The sequence below is a fragment of the Podarcis liolepis genome (genome assembly GCF_965112155.1).
Source record: "Podarcis liolepis genome assembly, chromosome: 5".
Taxonomy (NCBI): Eukaryota; Metazoa; Chordata; class Lepidosauria; order Squamata; family Lacertidae; genus Podarcis; species Podarcis liolepis.
In genome coordinates, this window is record NC_139556.1 from 64,513,825 (window position 1) to 64,538,428 (window position 24,604).

Here is a 24,604-nt window from a genome sequence, read left to right on the forward strand (position 1 = left end):
TTGTTTAAAGGAAACCAAATAGTTTAATTCCATATTCTCTTAGACTTCTGTTGCAATATGCTGGCTTTACATTTATGTATGATTATCTGTTCTGTCTTTAGACTGTCAAAGATCAAGTTACAGCATATCGTGACAACTTCCATATGTTGTACCTTTTGCTTAAATGTACAATTGATTCCTTGTCTACAATCTCATAGTATCCCAACCCTTCTAGAATATAATCCATAAAAATTTCAGAGTCAGGATTTGAGTTGGGCTCCGCTGCTTTCCTGGCAACCTATCATCCCTTTTCCTTAAAACAAATTCAGAGAGGAATATTGGCATGCTTCTTCCAGGGGTTGGATTGTCTTTTGCTAGCCAGGACTTCCAAGTCACGGCAGATTCGCAGTCGAGTTGAAGAAGGTTGGATGATGTCATCAACAAACCCTGTTATAAAACAGGTTTGACAGTTTATTCCCATTGCTCTGTAACTGCTTCTGCAGCAAAAAGCATCATGCAGTAGATAATCCTTTAATAGGTTCACATTAGCCTTCCACCAAATCAAGGTTGATGTTTTGTGCAAGCTGCTCCAGAGGAAGCCATGAACTGCTAAAGTGTTGCATATCTTATTCATCAACTTAAATACAAACAAATTCCTCTAAAAAGGGATAAATCAGGATTTTAGGGTGTACTGATCACCAATATTTGATTTCATGATATAAGTCCACAGAAATGTTTCATTTTTCCAAACAAGCAAGGGAGGGGAAACAACCATTCCAGCCAAACATCTGGAATATGGCTTTGCAAAAACATTTGCCATCATTCTGATTACATTTACATATGAAAACTGAACAATTTTACTGCAATTCTGCAAGTTCCCATCTCTCTCTTGTAATTTTTAAAAGAAGAAAACCACTTCAGAAACACTGCAAATTATGCTGTTCAACACCGAGATAATTTTACTTCAGAATTACTATAATAAGTTTAAGGTCTCATCTCAGATGCATAACCTCTAAGCAAAGGGATCGGGGATCTTAAATAATGCTCTGATTAAACAATCATGCCATGGCTCTCAAAGGCAGAGGATTTGAGTCGTCTAGAAGCAGGGGATACAACTAAAAATAAGTGGCTCCGATCTGGGCCTGATCGTGAAACACATAGCTATAAATGTTAAAGAGCATTGGTGGCCTAGTAATTTCTGCTTTGCATTCCGAACAATGCACTGTAATACATATATACACACACACCAATGCATCGTACATGTGGGTGGAAGAAGGTCTGCCAGGCATCCCCATGTGGCTCCATATCAGTCAAGTCACAGCTACCTGCCCCCAAATGGGCTTTGCAAGACCTGAAGATCAGCTGATTGTTGATGCTTTACATTCTGTGCCTTTGCCCACATTTTGAAAGTTCTAAGAACAAATAAATGCAATGAACTGTAATATGAAAATATATTCCCCTTTGCTCCACATGCCTGAATTGACTTTCTTAAATGTTCAATCTGCCAAGAAGGTAGTTGGCTAGAGTTTATATACACTTCGATTTTGTAACTATGCTTTGCAGAGATCAATGTTTAAGAAGGGACAACCCCTTCTTAAGAAAGAATTTTAGTTAAAATTTAGAAAACCAGTGCTCTATGCTTTGAATTATTTTTTAAGCAAGTACCCACAGTATCTCAATTCAGATGAAATGGGAAATGATGATTACTTAAGAGACTTCATGGTTTGATTGCCTGCATAGAGGAAGAACAAAGGGGCTGGCGGAGGAACAAAATTCTAATTCATATTAGCTTATTAACCTCATACATGATCGTCTGAACGCATTTAAAATAAACACCCAAATAAGAAGTGAAAGAACACTGAAATCACAATAAAAAACTTTACTTATGTATCTGAAATTTCAATAATAGACAATCTCAAAGCCACTACCTTTGGTTGCTGCAGGGAAAGGATTTGCAAACTTTTCCACATACTCTGCTTCTGCATGTGCCCCCTTCCCCCTGAAAATTATCTGCACGGCTCCCTAAGAAGAAAATGTAAGAATATGATATTATTGCAACCTATAGTTCTAAAGGCCTTTGGAATGGATTTGGTCATCATTAAACCATTTACAGTGGTGCCTCGCAAGACGAAATTAATTCGTTCCGCAAATCTCTTCGTCTTGCGGTTTTTTCGTCTTGCGATGCAGGGTTTCCCATAGGAATGCATTGAAAATCAATCAATGCATTCCTAGGGAAACCGCCTTCAGACCAGGTCCAGGGACAGTCTGTCCCCAGACCTCTTCTGAAGGCTGGGGGGGGGGGGACAAGGGCTTTTCTTCTCACCCCCAGCATTTTAAAAAACCCTGGGACAGCGGAGGACTTCTCCGCTGTCCGGGCGATCTTAAAATGCTGGCGGGCGGCATTTTAAAATCACCCCGGACAGCGGAGGACTTCTCCGCTGTCCGGGGCGATTTAAAAGCCCCTGGGAAGGCAGGCAGGGGGGACAAAGACTTTCGCCCCCCGCCCGCCTTCAGAAGGTGTTCCCACCCCCCCGCCCGGCTTCGCAGCAGCGCTACGAAGCCCGGCGGCTGGGGCAGGTGCTCCCGCCCCCCCACCCCGCTTCGGAGCAGCGTTCCGAAGCGGGGTGGCTGGGGCAGGTGTTCCCACCCCCCCGCCCGGCTTCACAGCAGCGCTACGAAGCCCGGCGGCTGGGGCAGGTGCTCCCGCCCCCCCCACCCCGCTTCGGAGCAGCGTTCCGAAGCGGGGTGGCTGGGGCAGGTGTTCCCACCCCCCCGCCCGGCTTCGCAGCAGCGCTACGAAGCCCGGCGGCTGGGGCAGGTGCTCCCGCCCCCCCACCCCGCTTCGGAGCAGCGTTCCGAAGCGGGGTGGCTGGGGCAGGTGTTCCCACCCCCCGCCCGGCTTCGCAGCAGCGCTACGAAGCCCGGCGGCTGGGGCAGGTGCTCCCGCCCCCCCCACCCCGCTTCGGAGCAGCGTTCCGAAGCGGGGTGGCTGGGGCAGGTGTTCCCACCCCCCCGCCCGGCTTCGCAGCAGCGCTACGAAGCCCGGCGGCTGGGGCAGGTGCTCCCGCCCCCCCCACCCCGCTTCGGAGCAGCGTTCCGAAGCGGGGTGGCTGGGGCAGGTGTTCTCCCCACCGCCCCTTGCTTCAAAAGAGGTCCGGGGGCAGCGGGAAGCGCTCCCGCTGCCCCCGGACCTCTTTTGAAGCAAGCGGCTGCGCTTCTCCCCGCAGCCGCTTGCTTCAAAAGAGGTCCCGGACCTCTTTTGAAGCAAGCGGCTGCGGGGAGATCCCTTCTCTCCGCAGCCGCTTGCTTCAAACGAGGTCGGGGACCTCTTTTGAAGCAAGCGGCTGCGGGGAGATCCCTTCTCTCCGCAGCCGCTTGCTTCAAACGAGGTCGGGGACCTCTTTTGAAGCAAGCGGCTGCGGGGAGATCCCTTCTCTCCGCAGCCGCTTGCTTCAAACGAGGTCGGGGACCTCTTTTGAAGCAAGCGGCTGCGGGGAGATCCCTTCTCTCCGCAGCCGCTTGCTTCAAACGAGGTCGGGGACCTCTTTTGAAGCAAGCGGCTGCGGGGAGATCCCTTCTCTCCGCAGCCGCTTGCTTCAAACGAGGTCGGGGACCTCTTTTGAAGCAAGCGGCTGCGGGGAGATCCCTTCTCTCCGCAGCCGCTTGCTTCAAAAGAGGTCCGGGACCTCTTTTGAAGCAAGCGGCTGCGGGGAGAAGCGCAGCCGCTTGCTTCAAAAGAGGTCCGGGGGCAGCGGGAGCGCTTCCCGCTGCCCCCGGACCTCTTTTGAAGCAAGGGGCGGTGGGGAGAAGCGATCTCCCCGCAGCCGCTTGCTTCAAAAGAGAAGACCCGCTGTCCCCGGGGCAAGCTTCGTTTTGCGAAGCAAGCCCATAGGGAAATTCGTCTTGCGAGGCAACTCGAAAACGAAAAAACCTTTCGTTTTGCGAGTTTTTCGTCTCGCGAGGCGTTCGTCTTGCGGGGTACCACTGTACAACAAGGGTGGGGAACTTCCAGCTCGCAGGCAATCAGGCCCCTGCAAGCATTCCCCATTTGGCCTCCAAGGCTATTTTGGCCAAGCGACACCCACCTGCTCTACACCTGATGTAGTATGCTATCAGGTGTGGAGCAGGTAAAAACTTGTCTCAGCCAAAAGGGGATCTGAAGGCACAGGAGATCAGCTAATTGGCTCCTGTGGGCAAAAAAAATAATAATTGTATGCCAACAAGTGATTGACCCATGCGGAAGGGTGGTGTAACAATCTGGCCTACCTGCCAGACCCAGATAAGCTGAGTGCAAATGGGGACAAAGTGAGAATTACCTTGGCACCCATCACTGCTACCTCTGCTGTTGGCCATGCATAATTAGCATCTCCTCTTAAATGTTTTGAACTCATCACATCATAGGCCCCACCATAAGCCTGGAGCAGGAAATAAAAGTGTCAACAAGTTATGTACTGTATTCAGTCATTATGTTTATATACCAGGATAGTTAGTCTCTTAATATTAAGAGTATGAAAGCAGACAATTCCTACTCTAACCATTCAAAAATTATGTGATATAGTTATCATGAAGCATCCACTCTCACTTATTTAAAGCATTTTCAAATTCCAGTAGAATGGCCTAGCTTTCCTTCTCTCTTTCCTTCATCTTTCCCTTTCTCCACTTACAGACTTTTTAACCTATATAGTTTATTCCTTTATATCTTGATATCTTAAAAAGGGCCATAGCTCAGTGGCAGAACATCTGCCTTGCATGTAGAAGATCCCAGGTTCAGTCCCTGGCCATTTCCAGGTAGGGGTGGGAATGTTCCCTTTCTGAAACATTGGAAAGCCTCTGCAAGTCAATGCAGAGAATACTAAGCTAGGTAGACCAATGGCCTGACTCTGAATAAGGAAGCATCCTACATTCCAAAACGTGTAATGTCCCTTAAACATCCCCTCATATTTATCCTCCGCCATGGCCAGCCCTAGAACTATTTAAGAAATTTGCAAAAATAGTTAAATTCTTGGCAATATTAGAATACAATTACTAACTATACATAAGAAAAGAGCAGCACATAAAACAGATGATAAATCTCATGCAGCAGCTTCAATGTTAAAAGTGTGGGCCTATTAAAAGACTTGGCCTAGTGCCTAAAACTCCTCAAGTTAGGCATCAGGCAATTAGCCCTGGAATGAGTGTTCCCAAACTAGAAATAACATATAATCCAAGACTTCAGGTTGAGATTGTGTATGTATAAGGCAGTTATATTCAGATTCTACATAAAAGAACTTATGTGAGAGTCATTAGGCTAGAAGTGGGTCTGAAGGCAGCATTTGTTAAGGGGAAACAGGCTTGATTGTGAGGTATCTAGAGAAATTAAGCAGTATTAGTGAAGCAAAAAATGATGTTATATTATGATAGAAAAAATTGAAACAGAGCTTGGAAGTACTGGTGTTGATGAGGTCAGCTGAGCTGAAGATAAGACAAATATCTTCTATGCATTCTCAACAGCGTGTGGCAGCTAGCAACTATAAAATACAATTTTACTTCACCTTCCTTGTGATAATAGTGATTTTTGGCACAGTTGCTTCTGCAAAAGCGAAGAGCAGTTTTGCTCCGTGGCGTATAATCCCACCATATTCCTGAGATGTCCCTGAAAACAACAGGAACCAGCAAAACATGGTTAAAGGAAATTTACTACATCCAAGAATGGATATTTAATAAGAAACTATATGCCCAGCACTAATTAAGATAGCTGTTAAAAGCCTCTACAAGAGTAGAGGTAGACTGCACGACTGCATCAAACATCAACCAGCAGGCTGGGTATCGTGGAGGGTAAGGCTATGTTCTACCTCCACTGTCAGAGGCAGTATGCATCTATAGAAGAGAGGCTGGGGATTTCATGTGGGAAGAATGCTGCTTGCAGGCATTGCACAGGCATCTAGTAGGCCACTGGGAGAACAAGGTGGTAAGACTAGATGAGCCTTTGGCCTGATCCAGCAGGACTTTTCATATGCTCTTATAATAGATCTACATACAGCCTTGTAGCAAAGCCAACATAACCTTCTACATGGCAATTCTTGGTTTGACTGAAAGGGATCCACTGAGCCAAAACCTTTTATTACACCAAAATCTTACCCTATTTCTACTGTTTTAATTATATGTGATTAAATGGCACCAATAAATGCGTTCTACAAATGTCAGCCTCGTGATTCAGCACTCGCCTGAAGCACAGGCAAGCAACAACTACTTAAGGAGAGCAGGTATCCCTATTGCCTCCATAATATTCACCAGCACAGGAGCTAAAGCTATAAACGCAGGCTATATAATGCAGCTTTACAGGTCAGTGCCATGAAGAGCTGTATCCACGACACTCATCCACATTTGAAAGCTATAGAGCCCCCATAGAGAGATCTAAAAGACTGCTTCCTGGTGTATACAAAGTACTTAAACTAATTGTGTACTTAAAGAAGGATGACACAGGGCAGTTAAGTTGGATGAAAAGACTAATACTTTTTCTTTCTCTAGTGTTTTTCACATACTTTTTATTTCAGTGGATTTCGCACTACTACTAAACTCTCTCTGGGAATAAAATCTCTGTGAGAATGTTCAACCTCACGATGATAAATGTTAAAAATGTGACTGATGTCATTTTACACATGTAACAGGAAGGAGGAAGCTGTGCAAAGGACAGAGTAATGGCTTTACCTCTGCACTTGAAATAAAAAGTAACCCCACCTCCCAATTCCTTGAATACAAGGACTATTTTCAGTTCAGTAAGAAGAATCAAGTGAAATATCTTCCACTCAATTCATTTCCATCTTCAGTCAAATAGGATGCAGAAGAAAAACCTACCTGGTAAAAATCCAGGTACATCTACAAAAGTTATCAGAGGAATGTTGAAAGCATCACAGAAGCGAACAAAACGGGCTCCCTTCACGGAGGAGTTTATGTCCAAACAGCCTAAATTTCAAACAAAGTAGACAAGATTCTTACAAGGCTTTTCAAGAACACCACCACCAACACACCACTTATTTAAACCTAAAAGCACATCTCGTTTCATGGTTCTTTGAATACTGGCCAGCGGTACTTAAAAGCATGAACAACACAAGGATGTAAAGCAGGTTTTACTCTATTTGCAGTATGCTCAGAGTGCCAAACCTTCATCTTAATTGCAAAAGAACACTAAACATTACCTTAGGACCAATTTTTTTTAGAGAGAACATATCGAGCTATTCAGCAATGAGGTTTTAAACAGATGCAACATGCAAATGTAAGTTTTCCAACCTTTCAACATAAATTGACATTACGAAGGTTCCCAGCCACTGCCACCCTCCTCTTACCTGATGCTACTTTAGGCTGGTTGCCAACTATTCCAACAGTTCTTCCATTCATTCTGGCAAATCCAACAATGATATTTCTGGCATAGGAGGGCATGATCTCAAAGAATTCTCTCTCATCAACTATCTACACAAATGAGATTCAAATATCTTACTTTTGTGGAGCAGTGAAATACACACTCCTATAGATATCTGTATCACACAAAGGTGATTTAAAATTTAAGATAGTTGAAACAGTATTTTAAAAATCTTTTTCAATATACTGCTCTTAAGCAGTGCCGGATCTACATACAGTGGTGCCTCGCAAGACGAAAAGAATCCTTTCTGTGATTCTCTTCGTCTAGCGGTTTTTTCGTCTTGCAAAGCAAGCCCATTGACGGATTAGCGGATTAGCGCTATTAGCGGCTTTTAGCGGCTTTTCTGCTGATCAGATCAGCTGATAAGAGGCTTAGAAAAAGGGGGGGGGGAGGGAAAAAACCAGCAGGAACTCGCAAGGCATTGTCGTCTTGCGAAGCAAGCCCATAGGAAATTTGTTTTGCGAAGCACCTCCAAAACGGAAAACTCTTTCGTCTAGCGAGTTTTCCGTCTTGCGAGGCATTCGTCTTGCAGGGCACCACTGTATAAGCTAAACAAGCTATAGCTTAGGGCCCCACTCTCTTGGGGGCCCCCAAAAAATTTAAAGGGGGAAAAAGCTGGGTGTACATTTCCAATTGCATTTCAGTTCAACAATTACTTTGATAAAATACATATTTTGTTATGTGCAAATGGCTTTAGATACCTATTAGGTCCATCAATTACCATCTAGCATATATACAACATAAAAAACAGTGACAATTTGTAGTTGACAAAGGAGAGCTGGACATATAAAGGGCCCCATTACCTTCAGTAGCTTAGGGCCTCATCAAACCTAAATTTGGTCGTGCTCTTAAGATGTCTTGTTGACAGTGCTCTTCTATACAGCACTAAATTAAAATATGTTAGTAAGATTCATTTTGAAATTCCTGACAGATCCTGGTTAATTTATGGTTCCATTGGGTAATATCCAAAATTAAGAGTGTATCATGGGGCTGGAGAGACATTTCACCACCTTAAATTTGGCATCTGGCCCCTAGAGGGTTTGCAACAAGACCATATGGCCCTCAGACCAATAAAGGCCCCCCTGTTTTAGACATAGAATGAGGTCAAAGGATCCTCACACCAACATAAAATCTTTTAAAAAATGGAGAAAGATCAGTGACTCACCCTGGAGCTCAGCCACTTACAACACCTCCAAAGCGTGGTATCCAATTATAGTTGACTCTCAAAACAATGAATATTGTAACCATATTTTACACTTACTATATGGAAATCAAACACCATGGAAATAATTAAAGCTATACATCTTCTTTATATGTGAAATCAATGGTAGTTAATGTGGGCATCAAGACCATTTCCTCAGATAAAGTGATATAATGCAATTTAGAATCAATTTTAACCCACAGGTTGCATAACCTTTTGTCAAATGGTGAGAATAAAGGCGAAGAACTCTTATATATATCCAGTTATATTCCTTTTACCACTTTTACTAAGGAACACATTTCTAAATAACAGTATTTTTGCAGCCTGCATACATACAAGAAAATACATGCAAGTTGTATTTACAACTTGTAACAATTCTCAGAGGCAATAGATATTTATGCATCCTGTGTAAACACAAAATTATCCAATAGCTGTAATACACTGGTACACAGAGCTTACCGAATGCACAATATCCACCATGTCATAAGCTTTAGTAGATTCCATCGGGACAATCGTATCCAACTCAGGAACCAACCGGTTGCTTTAAACACAGAGAATGGAAAGGAATAAACTTACATCGTATCATAATTCATATGAGAAAATTACTCATGTGAGGAGACATGACTACAACCTAGGACTATTTGACTGAATTCCAGAATTCAGAATTCAATTCCAGAATATTGAGAGAATGAAGGAGATGTTTATTTTTTCTTTTACTTTATTCTCCTTGTTTACAATAAAGGACCCGCCAACACTGAGATGGATCCAAATATGTGTCCTGCTTGCACTGGAGGATGGAGAAGAGCAGGCAATTTTTGTTAATTGCTCCTTTCATCTGCAGTCCATTGTGCCCCCGAAAAGCTGTTCCAGAAAGTTAGGGGACACTCCATGTTAGCATGGAACATATTGCTGGGGCTGGTGGGAACATCGACAAAAACAACTATCCTACCCCCTTATCGATCAACCAAGAGTCTTTTGCTGGATTTTGGCTGCCGCCAAAAATGGAAGGGAAATCCGAATTCAACCCATTCTCCAACAGGAATCTCTGTGGAGGAGTATCTATAACACATGGAAGCCAAAGTCCCATTGCATCCCACTTCACAAGACTTAATTGTGAATCTATCCAAGAATAATAAAATCACCCAGGAATTTTATTTCCTAAATGGGTTCAAAGGGATAGGTGTCTCCTTCAATGATACAAATCGAGAAAATCATACAGGCAAAGACCGAATAACACACGTCCTAAAGATGCATGATCGTACACGCACATATGGTGCCGAACCCAGAAGTTACCAAATACATCACTCAGCATGTCACAGAAAAGGCAGAACAGGGCGGGGTGCACTTATACGTGCTCTGCCAACGCATGTGGGGCTCTAGAACAGAACGCCCATGTGAAATGGGCATTGCCTGTAACTCTGCAGACATCTGACGGGATAAACTCTGAAACACACTTTGATTCTATGAACATCTTATTTGTAAATATAACTTACATAGGGTCATGGCATTCTCTGACAGGAGCTGGATCCTTATTGCTAAGCGGTAGGTAATTAAAAAACTCTCTGAGATTGAGCAAAGCATCTATGTCATTCTCAAAGGCACAGTGTGCAACCCCTATAATACAAAAAAATCAAACATCCATCTGACTTTGCAAAGGTTCCAATGAACTTTCCAACAGGACAATTAATAGATCTTCACAGCAAACTCTTAAAGCTCCAAAATGTCATAGCATTAACTGAAATGCCAGTGGATATTCTTAATGTCCACCAAAAGAAACAGTGTCGGTTCAACAGTCATATTTGATCAACTGTGTTTTACACACATCTACTTCCACCTCAAACATCCATCCTAGTCTTGTTCCACTCCATCTTGCATTTCAAGGGTCATACTGAACCCCTATTTTCAGCCTCTTTGCAAAATAAATAAAGCAGGTGTTAAATGGATCTAAAAGACTGTGTCTGTGGATGTATATGAGTGAAAGTGAGAGAAAGAGATGTGGCCCTATCTACCACTGGCAGCAGCCCCAGGACGGTTAGTTACAAGGGAATGTAGCCATCAGGCTAAAAACAGTTTTGCACCCATGTTACTGAGGTTTACAAAGTTAGGAAAGTGGCAGAGAGTACTAGAAATCATGTTCAACCAATGAAAATGACTAGCAAGAAAGATAGAAGAAAAAGTATTTTTGCACATAGTCACATCAGCAACTATGAGCCATTATGGCTAAACAGGATCCCCATGCATAGAAGCATGCTGGGTGCAACATGGACAGGGATCAAATAAGGCAGTTCTAATGGTACATTTCCCCCTTGACGCTTATTAGACAGGAGCAGCCCCAGTATCTCCATCTCTCTTACACACATTCTCTTACAATACATCTAATAACAGTCTTCTGTCACCCCCCTGACGTGTAATTTTCAGCCAAAGACAAGCAGCTGGTATTTTTATTATGTTCCAAACCAGGCATCCCCAACCTTTGGCCCTCCAGATGTTTTGGACTACAATTCCCATCATCCCTAACCACTGGTCCTGTTAGCTAGGGATCATGGGAGTTGTAGGCCAAAACATCTGGAGGGCCGCAAGTTGGGGATGCCTATTCCAAACTAATCTGCAAGACTAATTTTATATGACTGGACTACTATGTTCTTCACATTGTTCTCCAATCACTTCATAAGGGGACTGCAAACAGGAGCAAATGTTAATTATAAACAACAACAATTTCTGACCTGATACTGCAGTGTGGGTCTTTGCACCTCCAAGTTGCTCCTGAGTAACATCTTCATTGGTGACTGATTTGACTACATCAGGGCCTGTTATGAATAGATAGGATGTGTCCTGCAAGAAACAACAACTGCAAAGTATGAGGTGCAAGATGTGACATTCTCTGTGTTTGCATTTTTCATCCCTTAGTGCTTTCAAAGTAGGAAAACTTAATTTAAAAAGGTCCAAATATTTCAATTTCATATTTCAAACTAACAAGGCATTTGGTTGGAATTGACTCTAATTTAACCATAGTCCTCAAAAGATCACACAGCTGGTACATGGGATTCCCAGTAAAGTATTTGCATCCCTGTATTTGCAAAAAAAATACAGCACAGACTGTGCCACCTTAACTGCAGGTCCAGTACCACTGAAATTTCCAGTTTTAATATCCTCTCTCATTTTTCATTTCCAAGCAAGACAATTTTTACAGCTCAAAGCCAACTGACTCAATAGCTATTTAAGACACGGCATAATTAGAAGATGTGAAAGGTGACAGCTACAGCCTGAAATAGAAGGCAGTTAAAAAAAAAGATGTTATTCCTTTAGAAGCCAGAGCTTCTAAAGGAACAGAAATACATTCATTTTTAGAGTCAGCCAGCACTAGCAAGAAACAACTGCTCTCGTAAGACTCACTCTCTTCATGTTTACTCAGAATCAAGTCCCACTGTGTTCAATGCGTAACTATGTTATTATTGCAGTCAAAGGCAACTAACATTACATCCTTACCTTTACCATGAATGTGAAATCTGTTAAAGCAGGAGAGTAGACAGCTCCTCCTGCGCAAGGGCCCATAATAAGAGAAATCTGTGGTATTACCCCAGAACACAGTACATTTCTCTGTAAAAGAAAACAAACATCTCCGTTGCTTACACATTTTATGCCACTTCCAAGTCAAAGTTCCCAAAGCGCTCGTAAATCTGTGTTAAACTTTTGCAACTATTTCATATAAAAATATGAAGTATGTTGTAGGAATATATTAGCCAACAGAAATAACATTCGATCTGTTCTAGCTTCATTATTCATCCACTAACTGGGATCCTAAACTCTAATCCAAGTTCAAAACCCTGTGCATCAGAAGAAATATGGCAAGGAAAAGGGAGAAAAGCACAAGACACAGGCAATGTCAGAGAATTAAGTATCCAGGATCAGATTCATGAAGCAGGCTCTAGCTGAAGTCCCATGTGCACTGAACGCCCCATGTGTTGGTGGCAGCAGCAGCTGCTGCTGCTTCCGCCAGCTGGTACAGACAGATGCACACGGAGAGCCGTTTTCCAGCCCTCTTCTAGCTTCAGGGTTGTACTCACAAGCAAGGAGAGAGATGCTGCTACTGCAGTTCATTCACCCACATAATAAAAATTATTCCCTTTGGCTGCTGGGAGAGCTTCGTGAATGCTGATGGCTGCAGCAGCTCTCTGTTTGCAGGAGAGGGCAAGGAGAGGGCTAAAATGAGGAACTGAATATGCACTACAGTCTTTATACTTATGGGGAGACGTACTGATCCAACCAGGAGAAAGGTCAAGGAAGTATCATTGTGCCTAAAGAGTAACAGTAAACTTACAGCAACTGCAAAAGTAATAACCTCCTAAATGAAGTATACTAATTTCAGGGCCTGTTCCCCCTTAATTGTGACTTCTAGCAGCAACACCTAGAAACAACAGCATCTCATGAAAAGAAAATGAGAGAGAAGATGTGCATTTTGCCCCTGTATAAAGGAGAAAAGCCCCCTCCCTGGCCCCTCGCGTAAGACCTGGAAGCAGCAGGAAAAGAAATGTTGTGTCGCTCATGCTTCCCGTTTCATTATTTTTTCAGAATGTCAGAAATGGCTCCTAGGCTATTCATCTGTAGCGTCAAGGATCAACTTGCTTACCTAAGAGGTCTCTTACCAAAAATATATCAGCATAACCAGCCAGGGACTCTACTCCTTCCTGGATCCGGGCCCCTCCAGAATCATTCAACCCAATAACAGGAGCACCAACCATAGCAGCCTGATCCATTATCTGAGGATACAGAAACTCTTGATTTACTAGTGAAGTCCTACCACAAGCTTAATTAACATAAAATAGTGAGTTCCTATTATAATTAACAATCATATTATAAAATAGGATCTCTTTTCATTTTTTATCAGAATGCATCCAAGTCCAATGTCTGTTTCTTGTTACGACATCTACAGATAAACCTCTACTGGCCAGTCAACCACCCCCACATGGCACTATTATTATTAATACACCTTCATGTTCAATTAACTCTTCTCTTTAACATTTGTGCTTGACCATTTTAAACAATGGGCTACTTCACACATAACGCTAAGCCATCATTTAGCATCATGAGCCTCAGAGATCCTCAGGGCTTTGCTCAGTTTTAAAACCATAGTTTAGAGTGACATGCAAGCCCGTCCCATCTGATAAAGGGCACTTAAGGATTATAAAGTGTGACAAATGAAAAACAACAACACAAGATCACAAAGCACCATAATACAGCAAGATCAAAACTTTATCTAAAAATCTTGGGAAAGTAACAATATATTTGATACCCAAACAACTTTGGTGTATCAAACTGGAGGCAGGTATTGGGCAAACCTTTCTGAGGAAGGCCCCACCCATTTTTAACCATTATACATCTATCTTCTAGAAAGGACTATCAAGAGAAGTACATCATCAACTATTTGTTATATTCAGGAAATGTCAAAATTGGGTGCTTCTCGCAACTCATATCACCACTTATCAGGAACTGTGACCCCAAATGTACTCCTGAATGAATTAACTGTGAGGTATTTTATCCTAGCAACATCTTGGCTTCTGTAATAACAAATGGACTTCTTATCATTATGAAAAATTAGGTTGTGTTTGGAGAGAGGGAATTCAGCAGTACTGGAGCTGAATAAGCAATAGGCTATTAAGATTTGGGGGCTTGTACAAGCTGGGTGGCTTAGTTAAAAAGGAACTGCCATGAGTTGAATAAGATGAGATTTCTTTGAAATTCAGGAGTGTTTACACTTATTCTGAAAATGTATCTATCTGTATTGTGTTGAAAAAAATTGTATCTTAAGACTTGAAGACACTAATCAGGAAAGGGGATGAAAGAAACTTCAATGTAGCAAGGATTCGTGTGAGGCATAACATACTTTTAAAAACACTCCATTGTCATATTTTGCAGGCTGCAGGCACTTAAGAATTTTGTAACTATTGTCTTCTAAAATGCTTACCTTGCAGATCTTTTGAGCATGTGCTCCAGATAAACTGCCTCCAAACACAGTGAAGTCCTAAATAAAGATTGTATTTCAAAGATCAAATATAATAATAGCTTAGAATGCCAAATATATATACTAGACTTAGATTTTTTTCCCCCTGCCTTGCCCTTGAGCACCAGTAAAACAGACTTTTTTGCACTCCCAATTATTCAGTGTAATTGTCTTCAAGCAGGTTGAAAATATCAACAGACTTCACCCTCATGGAAGGAGTGCAATCTATCCCTACACAGGCAGAGCATGCACATGAGGAGGGACTGACATACAGCTTAATAGCTTAATAGTTGTTAGTGGAGTTCGTAACCCAAAGCGTTTGTAACCTGAAGTGTTTGTAACCCGAGGTACCACTGTGATACCAGAAATCAATGCAAGTACAAAATATAAAGATCCCACAAGGTTTCTGTAGTGCAAGTCTTTTATTCCCAATGGACTCCTGCAACTCTTGCAGCATGGAAAATACTGTAGTCAGGAAATATTGAAGTTGCAGCCTTACATCATCTGAAGGGCAATGGGTTAGTCACGCTTGTTAAAATGTTGTATTATAACCAGTTCACTGTTGTTGTTGTTTTTTAAAAAGAGAGACAAGGGACTGCAGTATCAGAAGTAAGCTTCTGCAAAGCAACTCTATTCTTACATGTTATAAGGATTCCATAGTCCAAGAACATGCTGTGAAATACTGTATAAATAGCCAAAATGGACAGATGTAGTCATTTTATTGACTGTAATTAAAATTCTATTGAATTGCAGGCATAATACATGTCTGCAAACTAAATGCACTGCAAATGAAAAGCAAATGTAAAGAAATACAAAAACGAAGCCTTATAACTTCAAAGAAAAAGTTCGCAACTGAAAACACAAAATAGCAATACCTGACTGAAGACATATGCCAATCTGCCATTAATTCTACCCTGGCCAGTTACCACACTGTCTCCAGGGAACTGCAAAAGAGAATAAAGAATGTAGAACTCAGAACAGTAATATGATTAAATAACGAAATCTAATTCTTATAAATGACCAAAGCAAGTATTTGCTAACCAGAAAATCAAACTCTTTATTTAGGGCAGAGTATACATTTCAATTATGCTTGTATCATTTAAAACAGGCTGACTTCCATATTCTCCTTTAATGCTGAGTATAATTTATTTACACTCCACCAACCACAAATAAAAACAAAAGCAACAGAATATAGAATCTATAAGATCAATAAAAGACAGGAAGAAAAACAAGAAAGTAGTCCTAGTCAAAGCAAAATTGTGTCATTTAAGAATTATGCAACTTGCTCTGTAATTTATAAATTAGAGCCATTCAAGAAAATGATCAACAGAAACTCTGATGAGCAACCTGGGAAGTACTGTGTAATAGGGTACCGTATATTAGTTTCTGTAGCTGGCTTATTAAAAAAAAGCCCACATTTTGAAACGTACAAAACTGATTCTACCTTTTCATTATTACAAGAGCAGTATCTATTATTTAAAACTTTATTTTATCTACCTTCTAAAACTTTGAAGGTAAGGTTAAAATATCCCAAGGAAAAAGCTTTCCTGTATTTAGGAACAGACAAACAATTCAAATAATGCATCCCATTCTTAGAATTAGGACATGACAAAAATAGCAACCAGAGGAAATGAGGCGCTTGGGCTACCCCATAAGTCAATCTCCATTAAAATCTCTGTTTAACAATATCTTTGGCTTGCTCAGTTTATAAATAACAGATGAGAAGACAGCCCAACTGAAACAACTGTCTGCCATAATTCCTTCATCCAGACAGACTAACACAAGTCCACCATCACCTGGAACACGAATGAATGGGAAGTAAGTAAAATACAACCATGAAACTGAAAGGGAATGTAATATATCCAAGTCAGGCTCTGTCTCTAAAGCACTACATATAGAATGATTGGGGATGAACCAAGCAGAGGTAGAGCATGTATAGAGGAAAGAGATGAGAACCATCCATTCTATTCGAGTAAACCATCCACCATCCAGACTCAGGCACTAGAATCAGCCAGATAGTTCCAAACAGTCCCAAGAGTGCGAGCAAAATATATACCAGGTACCTTGTTTTTCTCAGCCTCCATCCCAAAATCTGCACATCTGTGTTCCACAAACATGTCATATTCTACAAAACTGTCAGGATCCAGTAAAAGAAGAACACGCTCCCTGGCTGTCAGCTTTCCCTGAAGTGCAGGAAATAATATGAACAAGGTAAGGTTTGGAGATCATTTCAGTACACCAGAGCCAAGCATAATTACAAATATAAAGAGAAAGTCAGATACTAATTTAAGGTTTTATTCAAATCCATAAATTTGCTCCTCAGAAAGCAGCTGCCTTAAACTCAATATTGCAACTGAATTCCTTTTTAATTTCACCTTCCCTTCAAATACAGAAATTGCTCTCTTCTGGAACGATCATTTTGTCAGAGATTTATTGATTAATTGATTTTTTACATTTTCGTCCTTTTAAGTAAGCAATGCTGAGTTATATACGTATGTTGAAGAGAATAAAACCCATAAAGGACTAGTACAGGAAGGGGCTAGCAAAGAAAAAGGATTGTATTCACATGTTTAACAGTCTGACTTCAGTGAAACTATTAAATGTAGTATCAGAACTTACAAATGTGCTTTTCTAAGGGTAGATAGAGCAAGTTAAATAAATCATACTTTTTCTGTTTGATGTAAGGTATGATGTAGTACACCAGCAGAGTCGAAAAACCAATCACAAAAAGCTTATACAAGTTTATTAGTAATCTAAAAAGTAAATGTATAACTGGGCTATCTTTCAGCCTGATCCTTTATAAAACTTAATGTATGTACATGAATCATACACTGAAATTCCTACATTTTATCTTAGTCAAAAGGCCGAGAAGCGATACACTGAAATTCTTGTCAAAGAGAAGCTCTAATCCCAATGGACAAATCTTCTCTAATTTCCTAAAAATTTCATTCTCAGCAGAAATTTAAGTCAACATGCAAAAGTCATTTTAAGAAGCGAGACAGGGGCTCTAAATTACCATCCAACTATTTTAATTTCCCCATTATTATTGCTCATATATAAATAGGCATCAGACACAAAAATAAATTGCTGAATAAATTGTCACATATTGTCATGGTGATTCCCCCACACCTCAAAATCTTAAGAAGCCTGCAAAAATGTTCATCTTATATTGATTCAAGCACTGAAAATGTTATAGAAGCAGCACTTCAAAGAGAGCCTTATAAAAGGCAAATGCATAGTAAAAGAAGCTACAAGCAACAACGACAAAAGAAAGAAAATTACCGTATTTTTTGCCCTATAGGACGCACTTTTCCCCCTCCAAAAATGAAGGGGAAATGTGTATGCGTCCTATGGGGCGAATGCAGGCTTTCGCTGAAGCCTGGAGAGTGAGAGGGGTCGGTGCGCACCGACCCCTCTCGGTCTCCAGGCTTCACGGACCTCTCCGCAAGCAGCGGGAGCGCTCCCGCTGCTTGCGGAGAGTTGCCTGCATGCCGAAGCCTGCGCGCGCTGAGATCAGCGCGTCCAGGCTTCGCGGACCTCTCCGCAAGCAGCGGGAGCGCTCCCGCTGCTTGCGGAGAGTTGCCTGCATGCCGAAGCCTGCGCGCGCTGAGATCAGCGCGTCCAGGCTTCGCGGACCTCTCCGCAAGCAGCGGGAGCGCTCCCGCTGCTTGCGGAGAGTTGTCGGCATCCCAAAGCCTGCGCGCGCTGAGAGAGCTGCCTGTTTGGGGGCTGGGGTCGGGGGAAGCTCGGGCCTCCCCCGCCCCAGCCCTGCGCCTGGGGGGAAAATAATTTTCCCCCCTTTTATTTCCCCCCAAAAAAACTAGGTGCGCCTTATGGGACGGTGCGTCCTATAGGGCGAAAAATACGGTACATGCCTCTGATTTAACCTTTCATTAGGAAAAAGAAGGGTCATTTAGGCACCATCACCTTCACTGGCCACATGGCCACTTGTAATCTTGTCCTGCTAATGACCTTTGCAGAAATGGCTGCATTGGCTGCCAAATAAACTACCAGGTCATGTTCAAGGTCTTGTTAGTGACATATAAAGCCCTGGACAACTCAGGGCCAGGTTATCTGAAAGACTACCTGACCCTGCCTAGATCTGTAAGATCACTTAAAACATCTGGAGAAATTTTACTTGTGGTAACACATCCTACAGAATATTACAGGCAGAACATCACCTGAAAGGGGATATTTCTTGCCAGTGCCCTTTACACTGTAGAATACCCTTATTTTATTTATTTACTGAAATATTTATAATCTGTACTTTCATCCCTAAAAATGCAGATTAAGCATCATCTGTCAGTTGCTTCAGTTGTAAATAAATATCTTTTTGCCCAAGCTTTCCCTGACCCATAGGGATGGACCAAGGTATTACTTAATTCCTGTTTTGATATTACTATTTTTATGTTGTATCTGTTTCTATAATACTGTCTTAGCTACTAAGCTATTTTAATTATTTAAATAAATGCTTTACCTTAGGTCTCCGAAACTTGGTAGGGAAAGAAATATCCAACACATGGTAGGGAAAGGAGTTATTTTAAGATACTTATTTGAGCCTCAGAAAACAGTTCAGATTAATTCCTAATTCCACTGCAAGTTCAAAGGGATCTTCAAGCCATAACTGTCTGCCCTGAATTAAAGCAAAGCAAGGTGGCTGGTAACATGTGACGATTCTGATGATCTTCAGCATTACAGATGCAGCTACAGGACGCAATCTGCAAAGTGATTATTCATTCCTCAACAGACTGAACTGCTGAGGGGGTGGGGCACAGTTAATATAAAACTCCCTTGCCAGATCACATCAGGGTCATCCCATGACTTGGTTATTTCATTCGCTAGCAACCTGAAGCCTTGAATTCATATACTTTTTCCTCCCCTTGCACTCTATAATCAGAAACTTCTGACTGTAGTTAGCAACAAAATATACCTTGGAATTGTGTCCAAAGCCAGAAAACCATGGCTTGCACACAAACCAGATTTGCCACTAGCCATGATTATCACTAGCTTCCAATTGCAAAGGCTGAGGGAGCACATGGCCCGCAACTGTTCACTCATGTAATACTAAACCATGGTTTAGTGTTACATCTGAACACAACCGCTGTCTCCAGCAGCAGCCAGCCCAATTCTTCCAAGTGCCCACAAGCCATGTTTCCATTTAGTTATAATGACTCATAATGTTTGGTACATATATCCTTCATGAATACATCCAGTTTTTTGAGCTATCAAGGTTAGTGGCCATCTAGATGTGAATCCAATAGCTTAATCACGTTGTGCAGATGAATATTTTGTTTTCTGTATTTCCAACAATACAACTCAAACTGAAGACATATGAAGAAAAAATATATACCCATAATATATCTGCTGACATATCTATATACGTAATATGGGAATGTTAAAAAAAGATCCCAGGAACTTTGCAAAACACATGTTTCTGATTCACATTTATCCACACTCCCTCTGTGCATCCATAGTTAGGTACCCCCAATCATTATATTGCTGCCTTCCCTTTCTGAAAATGAGAATGGATAACATCTGAAGGTAACTTCACATGTGTATCAGTGTTTTAAAATATGTGAGAAATGAGTCAGTATAGTTTTAAAATATTTGGGAAATAGTGCTTTTAATGGGGGCTTCAGAACTTTGCATTCCCGTGCAAGTACTTCCAAATCCTCACATATGTGGCCTTAAGTAGACAAGATGAACCAGGGCTAACCTCACATCCATGCTTATTTCACACACATTCCCCACCCCCCAAAACAATTCTGGGAACTGCAGTTTAACCCTCAGAGAGTTACAATTCCCAGCTACCCCTAACCAACTCCAGTGCCCAGAATTGAGGAGGGAAATTTGTGCTTCGAATGTGCCTTGAAGATAGTAGTTTGTAAGTAGCCCCCACACAACCCAATTTGAAATTGGGGGCCACTGGAAAGGGTCTCGGACGCCTGTCCCATCTTATTAGAATACGGGCAGGGGCATATTAAACTAACTAGACTCTCCAGGCAGCGTCCCCGCTCCGTCAGGAAAGCGAGTGTGGGACCTTCGTCCCTCCGAGGGTCGCCCAGGAACAGCCAGCTGTTGCAAGCCCAACCAGAGGCTTCCTTGCTCTCTCTCTCGCTCACCCGCCGGTGCTGTGCATCTATGCGCGCCTGGCCGCCGCCGAGCAGCGCGGCCCGACGCTTCTCCTCAATGCGCTCGGGCACCGTGGGCGCTTGCCGAGGGGGGCTGTTGCTGAGCCGGCGGGAAAACGCCAGGGAAACCCTCGGCAGCCGAAAGGGCAGGATCCGCAGGGCGGCCATGGCTGTGGACTGCGGGGACGCATGCGCGCACGGAGCGGAGGGGGGCGGATGAGGCGGGCAGGTTCCTGAAGCGTGGAAACAGCAGCAGCCATTTGCCCCGCCCAGCCTCCCTTTATATTTCTGTTACGCCTGCCTCGCCGCTTCTCTCCTCACGCTGTTATTAACTGTGTCAGAGTGCGCTTTCTTTTCTTCTTCCCCGGCGGGGTGCACACGGCGCATGAAGACGCCCCCGCCGACCGCTTAAAAGCAGTTTTTTTAATACGGTACAATGTGGTTGCACGTCACGCTGCTGGCATCTTCATGCGCTGAGCATTTTAGTGTTTCTGTTGCACAAGCCCGAGACCTCTTTTTCCCTTCAGGTTGTGTTTTTTTATTGCAGGATGTGGGCTATCGCACTAGAGTGCGCCTCCACTAATTTGCGGTGCCCCGATGTGAGTAGGGTAAGGTTGGAAATAAGGTGAGAAGGAGCTCTAGAAGAAAGGACTTCTGCACGGTCCGTAGATGTCTGCAGAAGACCGAATTTGAATAGGTGCGTTTTGGCAAGCCACAGTGCTGCTCGGAGCATGGAGACTACCTATGCTGATTTTTTTTTTACATTCAACTATTAAAGATACAGACATCCTTTGTTCTTAATTTTTACCTTTTGTACATGTGCAATGACTACTTGCTCAGAAGTAAGTGTCACTATAGGACAGGCATCCCCAAACTTGGCCCTCCAGATGTTTTGGGACTACAACTCCCATCACCCCTAGCTAACAGGACCAGTGGTCAGGGGTGATGGGAATTGTAGTCCCAAAACAGCTGGGGATGCCTGCTATAGGACTTCCTCTGCAGAAAGGTTCCCTCCAGACTGGTGTTTTTCTTACTTGAGTGTTCTGCAATACATCATTGCTGCAATAATAGTGCATTAGTAGTGGATTTATACTGGACTGTCTACAGATCATTCCACTTCATTAGCTGCTGTGCAATGCTTTCCACTGTTACCATATTATAGACATCTGGAAAGGCACGCTTACACTATAGTGTTAAGAGAAGTGGGACAAATCATCATCATCAGACCTTTTATTGGCATCACATACAAGCATCCATAGCAAATCAATACAGAATTCCCACCTTCTCAGTGACCCAAAACATTTGTCAAATGAAAGAGGCAAAGCAGTCTAACATTACATCTCTAGGTCTCCAGGGAGATCAGATGTCTGCAATGTGTTTTGACAACAAAAAACCAGATAAAGATATTTAGCCACTAACTTGGTGAACTCCTGATTATTCCCCAATAATAGAAAATGTATGACCTCTAACTCTGGTTTCCATTTGGGGATGCAGAGTTGATCTAGTAACTGTTGGTGGAGATCCACATATAGTTTACATTTAGGAACCATATGTGTAAGAGTTTCCACCTGATGGTCTTCACATGGGCAAATTCTTTCTCCTTCAAACATTCCCGAGAATCCTCCCCATAGGAGGGTTGAAGGATTTGAATTAAACCTGGCCAGCGAAAATGTCCTTCTTTCTTGAGGATTAAGCAAAAATTCAAGATAATTGTGGTTAAATTCATATGCCCAAGAAAGTTGAAAGTTAAGAGGGGAACATGTTTTCTCTGCTGCTGCTGTTAGTTCCTGGCGTTCAATGTGGGACAAATCAGTGGGGGAGGAACCCTCTCTGGCACCTGGGGCAGCGCAGCCCGTACGGACTGCGCATGTGTAGCATCCCGCGTGTGCGCACTCCATACAGAATTTGGCTTAGCAGGTGGCCTGAACCCATAATTGTGGTTAGCTCTCCCATAAAAAATAGGGGTGGGGAACAATCAGCCTGCGGACCAGATTTGACCAGCCACATAGCCACTTTCCCCAAACCATGCCCATCTCTGCCCCATACCTAAGAGATGCAACATCAGGTGTGGGGCACGTAGAGACATGGCTGGATCAACTGTACAACCAAGTTCTCGATGGAGAACTTGATCATGCAGTTAATCCCTGCAGAAAGCTGGAGAAGTGATGGTTGAGGACAGGGCATGCAAAGCACTTTGCACAGCACTTCCAAAATGCCTGAAAGCTGTTGTCAGGAATTTGGGAAGTGCTGCACATAGCGATTTGCAAGCCCTGCCATTTGCAAGCAGCTCCCAAGCACCAAGCAAAGGCCTGGCAAAGTCCCTTGTACTTTGGTTCCAAGCCCTTGAAAACTAACTGGTTGTTGGGCACTCGGGAAGCACTGAACCAAGGGACTTCAACAAGTGGGTGGGACAGTCTACCTGTCCATTACCTGATATCACAATGACACCCAGTGCCTGGCAAGCAGTCCTGCCCACCTGTCAAAGTTGCCCCCTGGGGGTGGGGACAGATAGGGATCTGGCCCAGCAGGCCAAAAAAATTCCCCACCTGTGCTGTACAGCATAAGATAAACCTTGGTTACAGCTTGTGTTTTATGTGGGGAGATAATAAACCACCAGACCCTCCAAGTGCCCCTATTTTCCATTCCTGGATTTTCCATTCCTGGATTTACAGAAGCTGACCCAGTTTCTGATTTGACCCTGGAATGTCCCACTTTTCCTTAGAGTGTCCCAATTTTCATTTGAGAAATGTTGGAGGCTATGGAGTAATGTGACCCCTGAGCCATCTGAAGGCAGCCCTGTATAGGGAAATTTTTTAATGTTTAATGTTTTACTATGTTTTTATATATGTTGGAAGCCACCCAGAGTGGCTGGGGCAACCCAGTCAAGTGGGAGGGGTATAAATGGTATTATTATTATTATTTTTTAATAGGATGTCCCTGTTTTCATTGGAGAAATGTTGGAGGGTATGAACCACAAGCCTGGTTTCTGACTAGATGCTAAGCTAAACCATGACTTACCATAGTATATCAGCAGAATGGGAAGGAACAAAATGGTTGCAGTCTCCCTTCTGGAAGCCCATACATTTGCTTGTTTGCACTAAGACATGGTTTGGCTTAGTGTTACCTGCAAACTGGGCCTCTGTGATGTGTAAATAACAAATACCTAATCAAACCTACATGTTTACAACAGGTTGAGCAGACCACAAAGCTTCTAAAAGCTGCCCTTTAACAGAAATTGGATGCTTGCCAGCAAAGCACTCAGTGGAGAAATCTCATAAGAGACATCAATTATTTTGAAGTGTAGTACTTCTAAACTGATAATTTCAGCTGTACTGCTGTCTGTCTGAACTTTTCTACCTTCATCTAGCATTTTTGATGCCTTTTTTGCTCACACTCCAAATGGATGGCTTATCGTCCATTGATTATAATATAATATTGAATATCATCCAATGATTATATTGTTCCACTCTGTTAGTGGGGTATATAAGGTGTTGGGGGAGGGGTAGTACCTTTGGTGGGGGGCACATTGTGCTCCTTCTTGGGTAGTTTATCCACCTTGGGTCCTCATCTTGCACTCAGCTCTAACCTATAGCCCCTAAAAGCTGTCAGCCACACCCTGGGAGCAGCTTCAACTGACTGGCTAAACCAGGTGTGGCTAGCCGATGGATCACAAACCCTCTGGAGCCTACCTGCGAAGATAGGCTCCAGAGGATTGAGTGGATGAAACCAACAATGGGTCCAACGGTCAAGAAGGCACCTTCTGCACTTGCTGTAAAGGGAAATAAGGGGGAGATGGGGCACCTTTGAGGAGAAGGAAAGCTCTGATCCTAAACCTTTGCTGCCTTGCTGAATATCTTTGGGAGAAGAAAAGGCTAAGGAGTAAGCCCTACACAAATACA

General features: G+C 42.8%; 2 protein-coding genes across 5 annotated transcripts in view; one reads left to right on the top strand and one right to left on the bottom strand.

The window, feature by feature from the left end:
• PCCB (propionyl-CoA carboxylase subunit beta) lies at nt 1-20,901 on the bottom strand. The gene is made up of 15 exons (XM_083506481.1): nt 20,697-20,901; nt 16,638-16,757; nt 15,450-15,518; nt 14,539-14,595; nt 13,220-13,333; nt 12,063-12,173; nt 11,300-11,408; nt 10,070-10,190; nt 9,036-9,117; nt 7,302-7,425; nt 6,814-6,921; nt 5,511-5,611; nt 4,296-4,394; nt 1,908-2,001; nt 1-426 (listed from the first exon to the last, which is right to left on the bottom strand). Exons 1-15 carry the CDS (start codon nt 20,871-20,873, stop codon nt 305-307), a joined length of 1,608 nt encoding a protein of 535 aa, XP_083362607.1. The 5' UTR covers nt 20,874-20,901; the 3' UTR covers nt 1-304.
• SLC35G2 (solute carrier family 35 member G2) overlaps nt 19,981-24,604 on the top strand; it is a 9,416-nt gene continuing 4,792 nt past the window's right edge. Inside the window, exons 1-2 of one of the 4 annotated variants that reach the window (XM_083506531.1) lie at nt 21,021-21,136; nt 21,253-21,402. The gene's annotated coding sequence lies outside the window, so the exon portion shown is untranslated. Of the gene's footprint in view, nt 20,459-21,020; nt 21,137-21,170; nt 21,403-24,604 lie in introns of those variants that run through there. The other 3 variants (XM_083506532.1, XM_083506533.1, XM_083506530.1) reach the window with 3 other exon arrangements.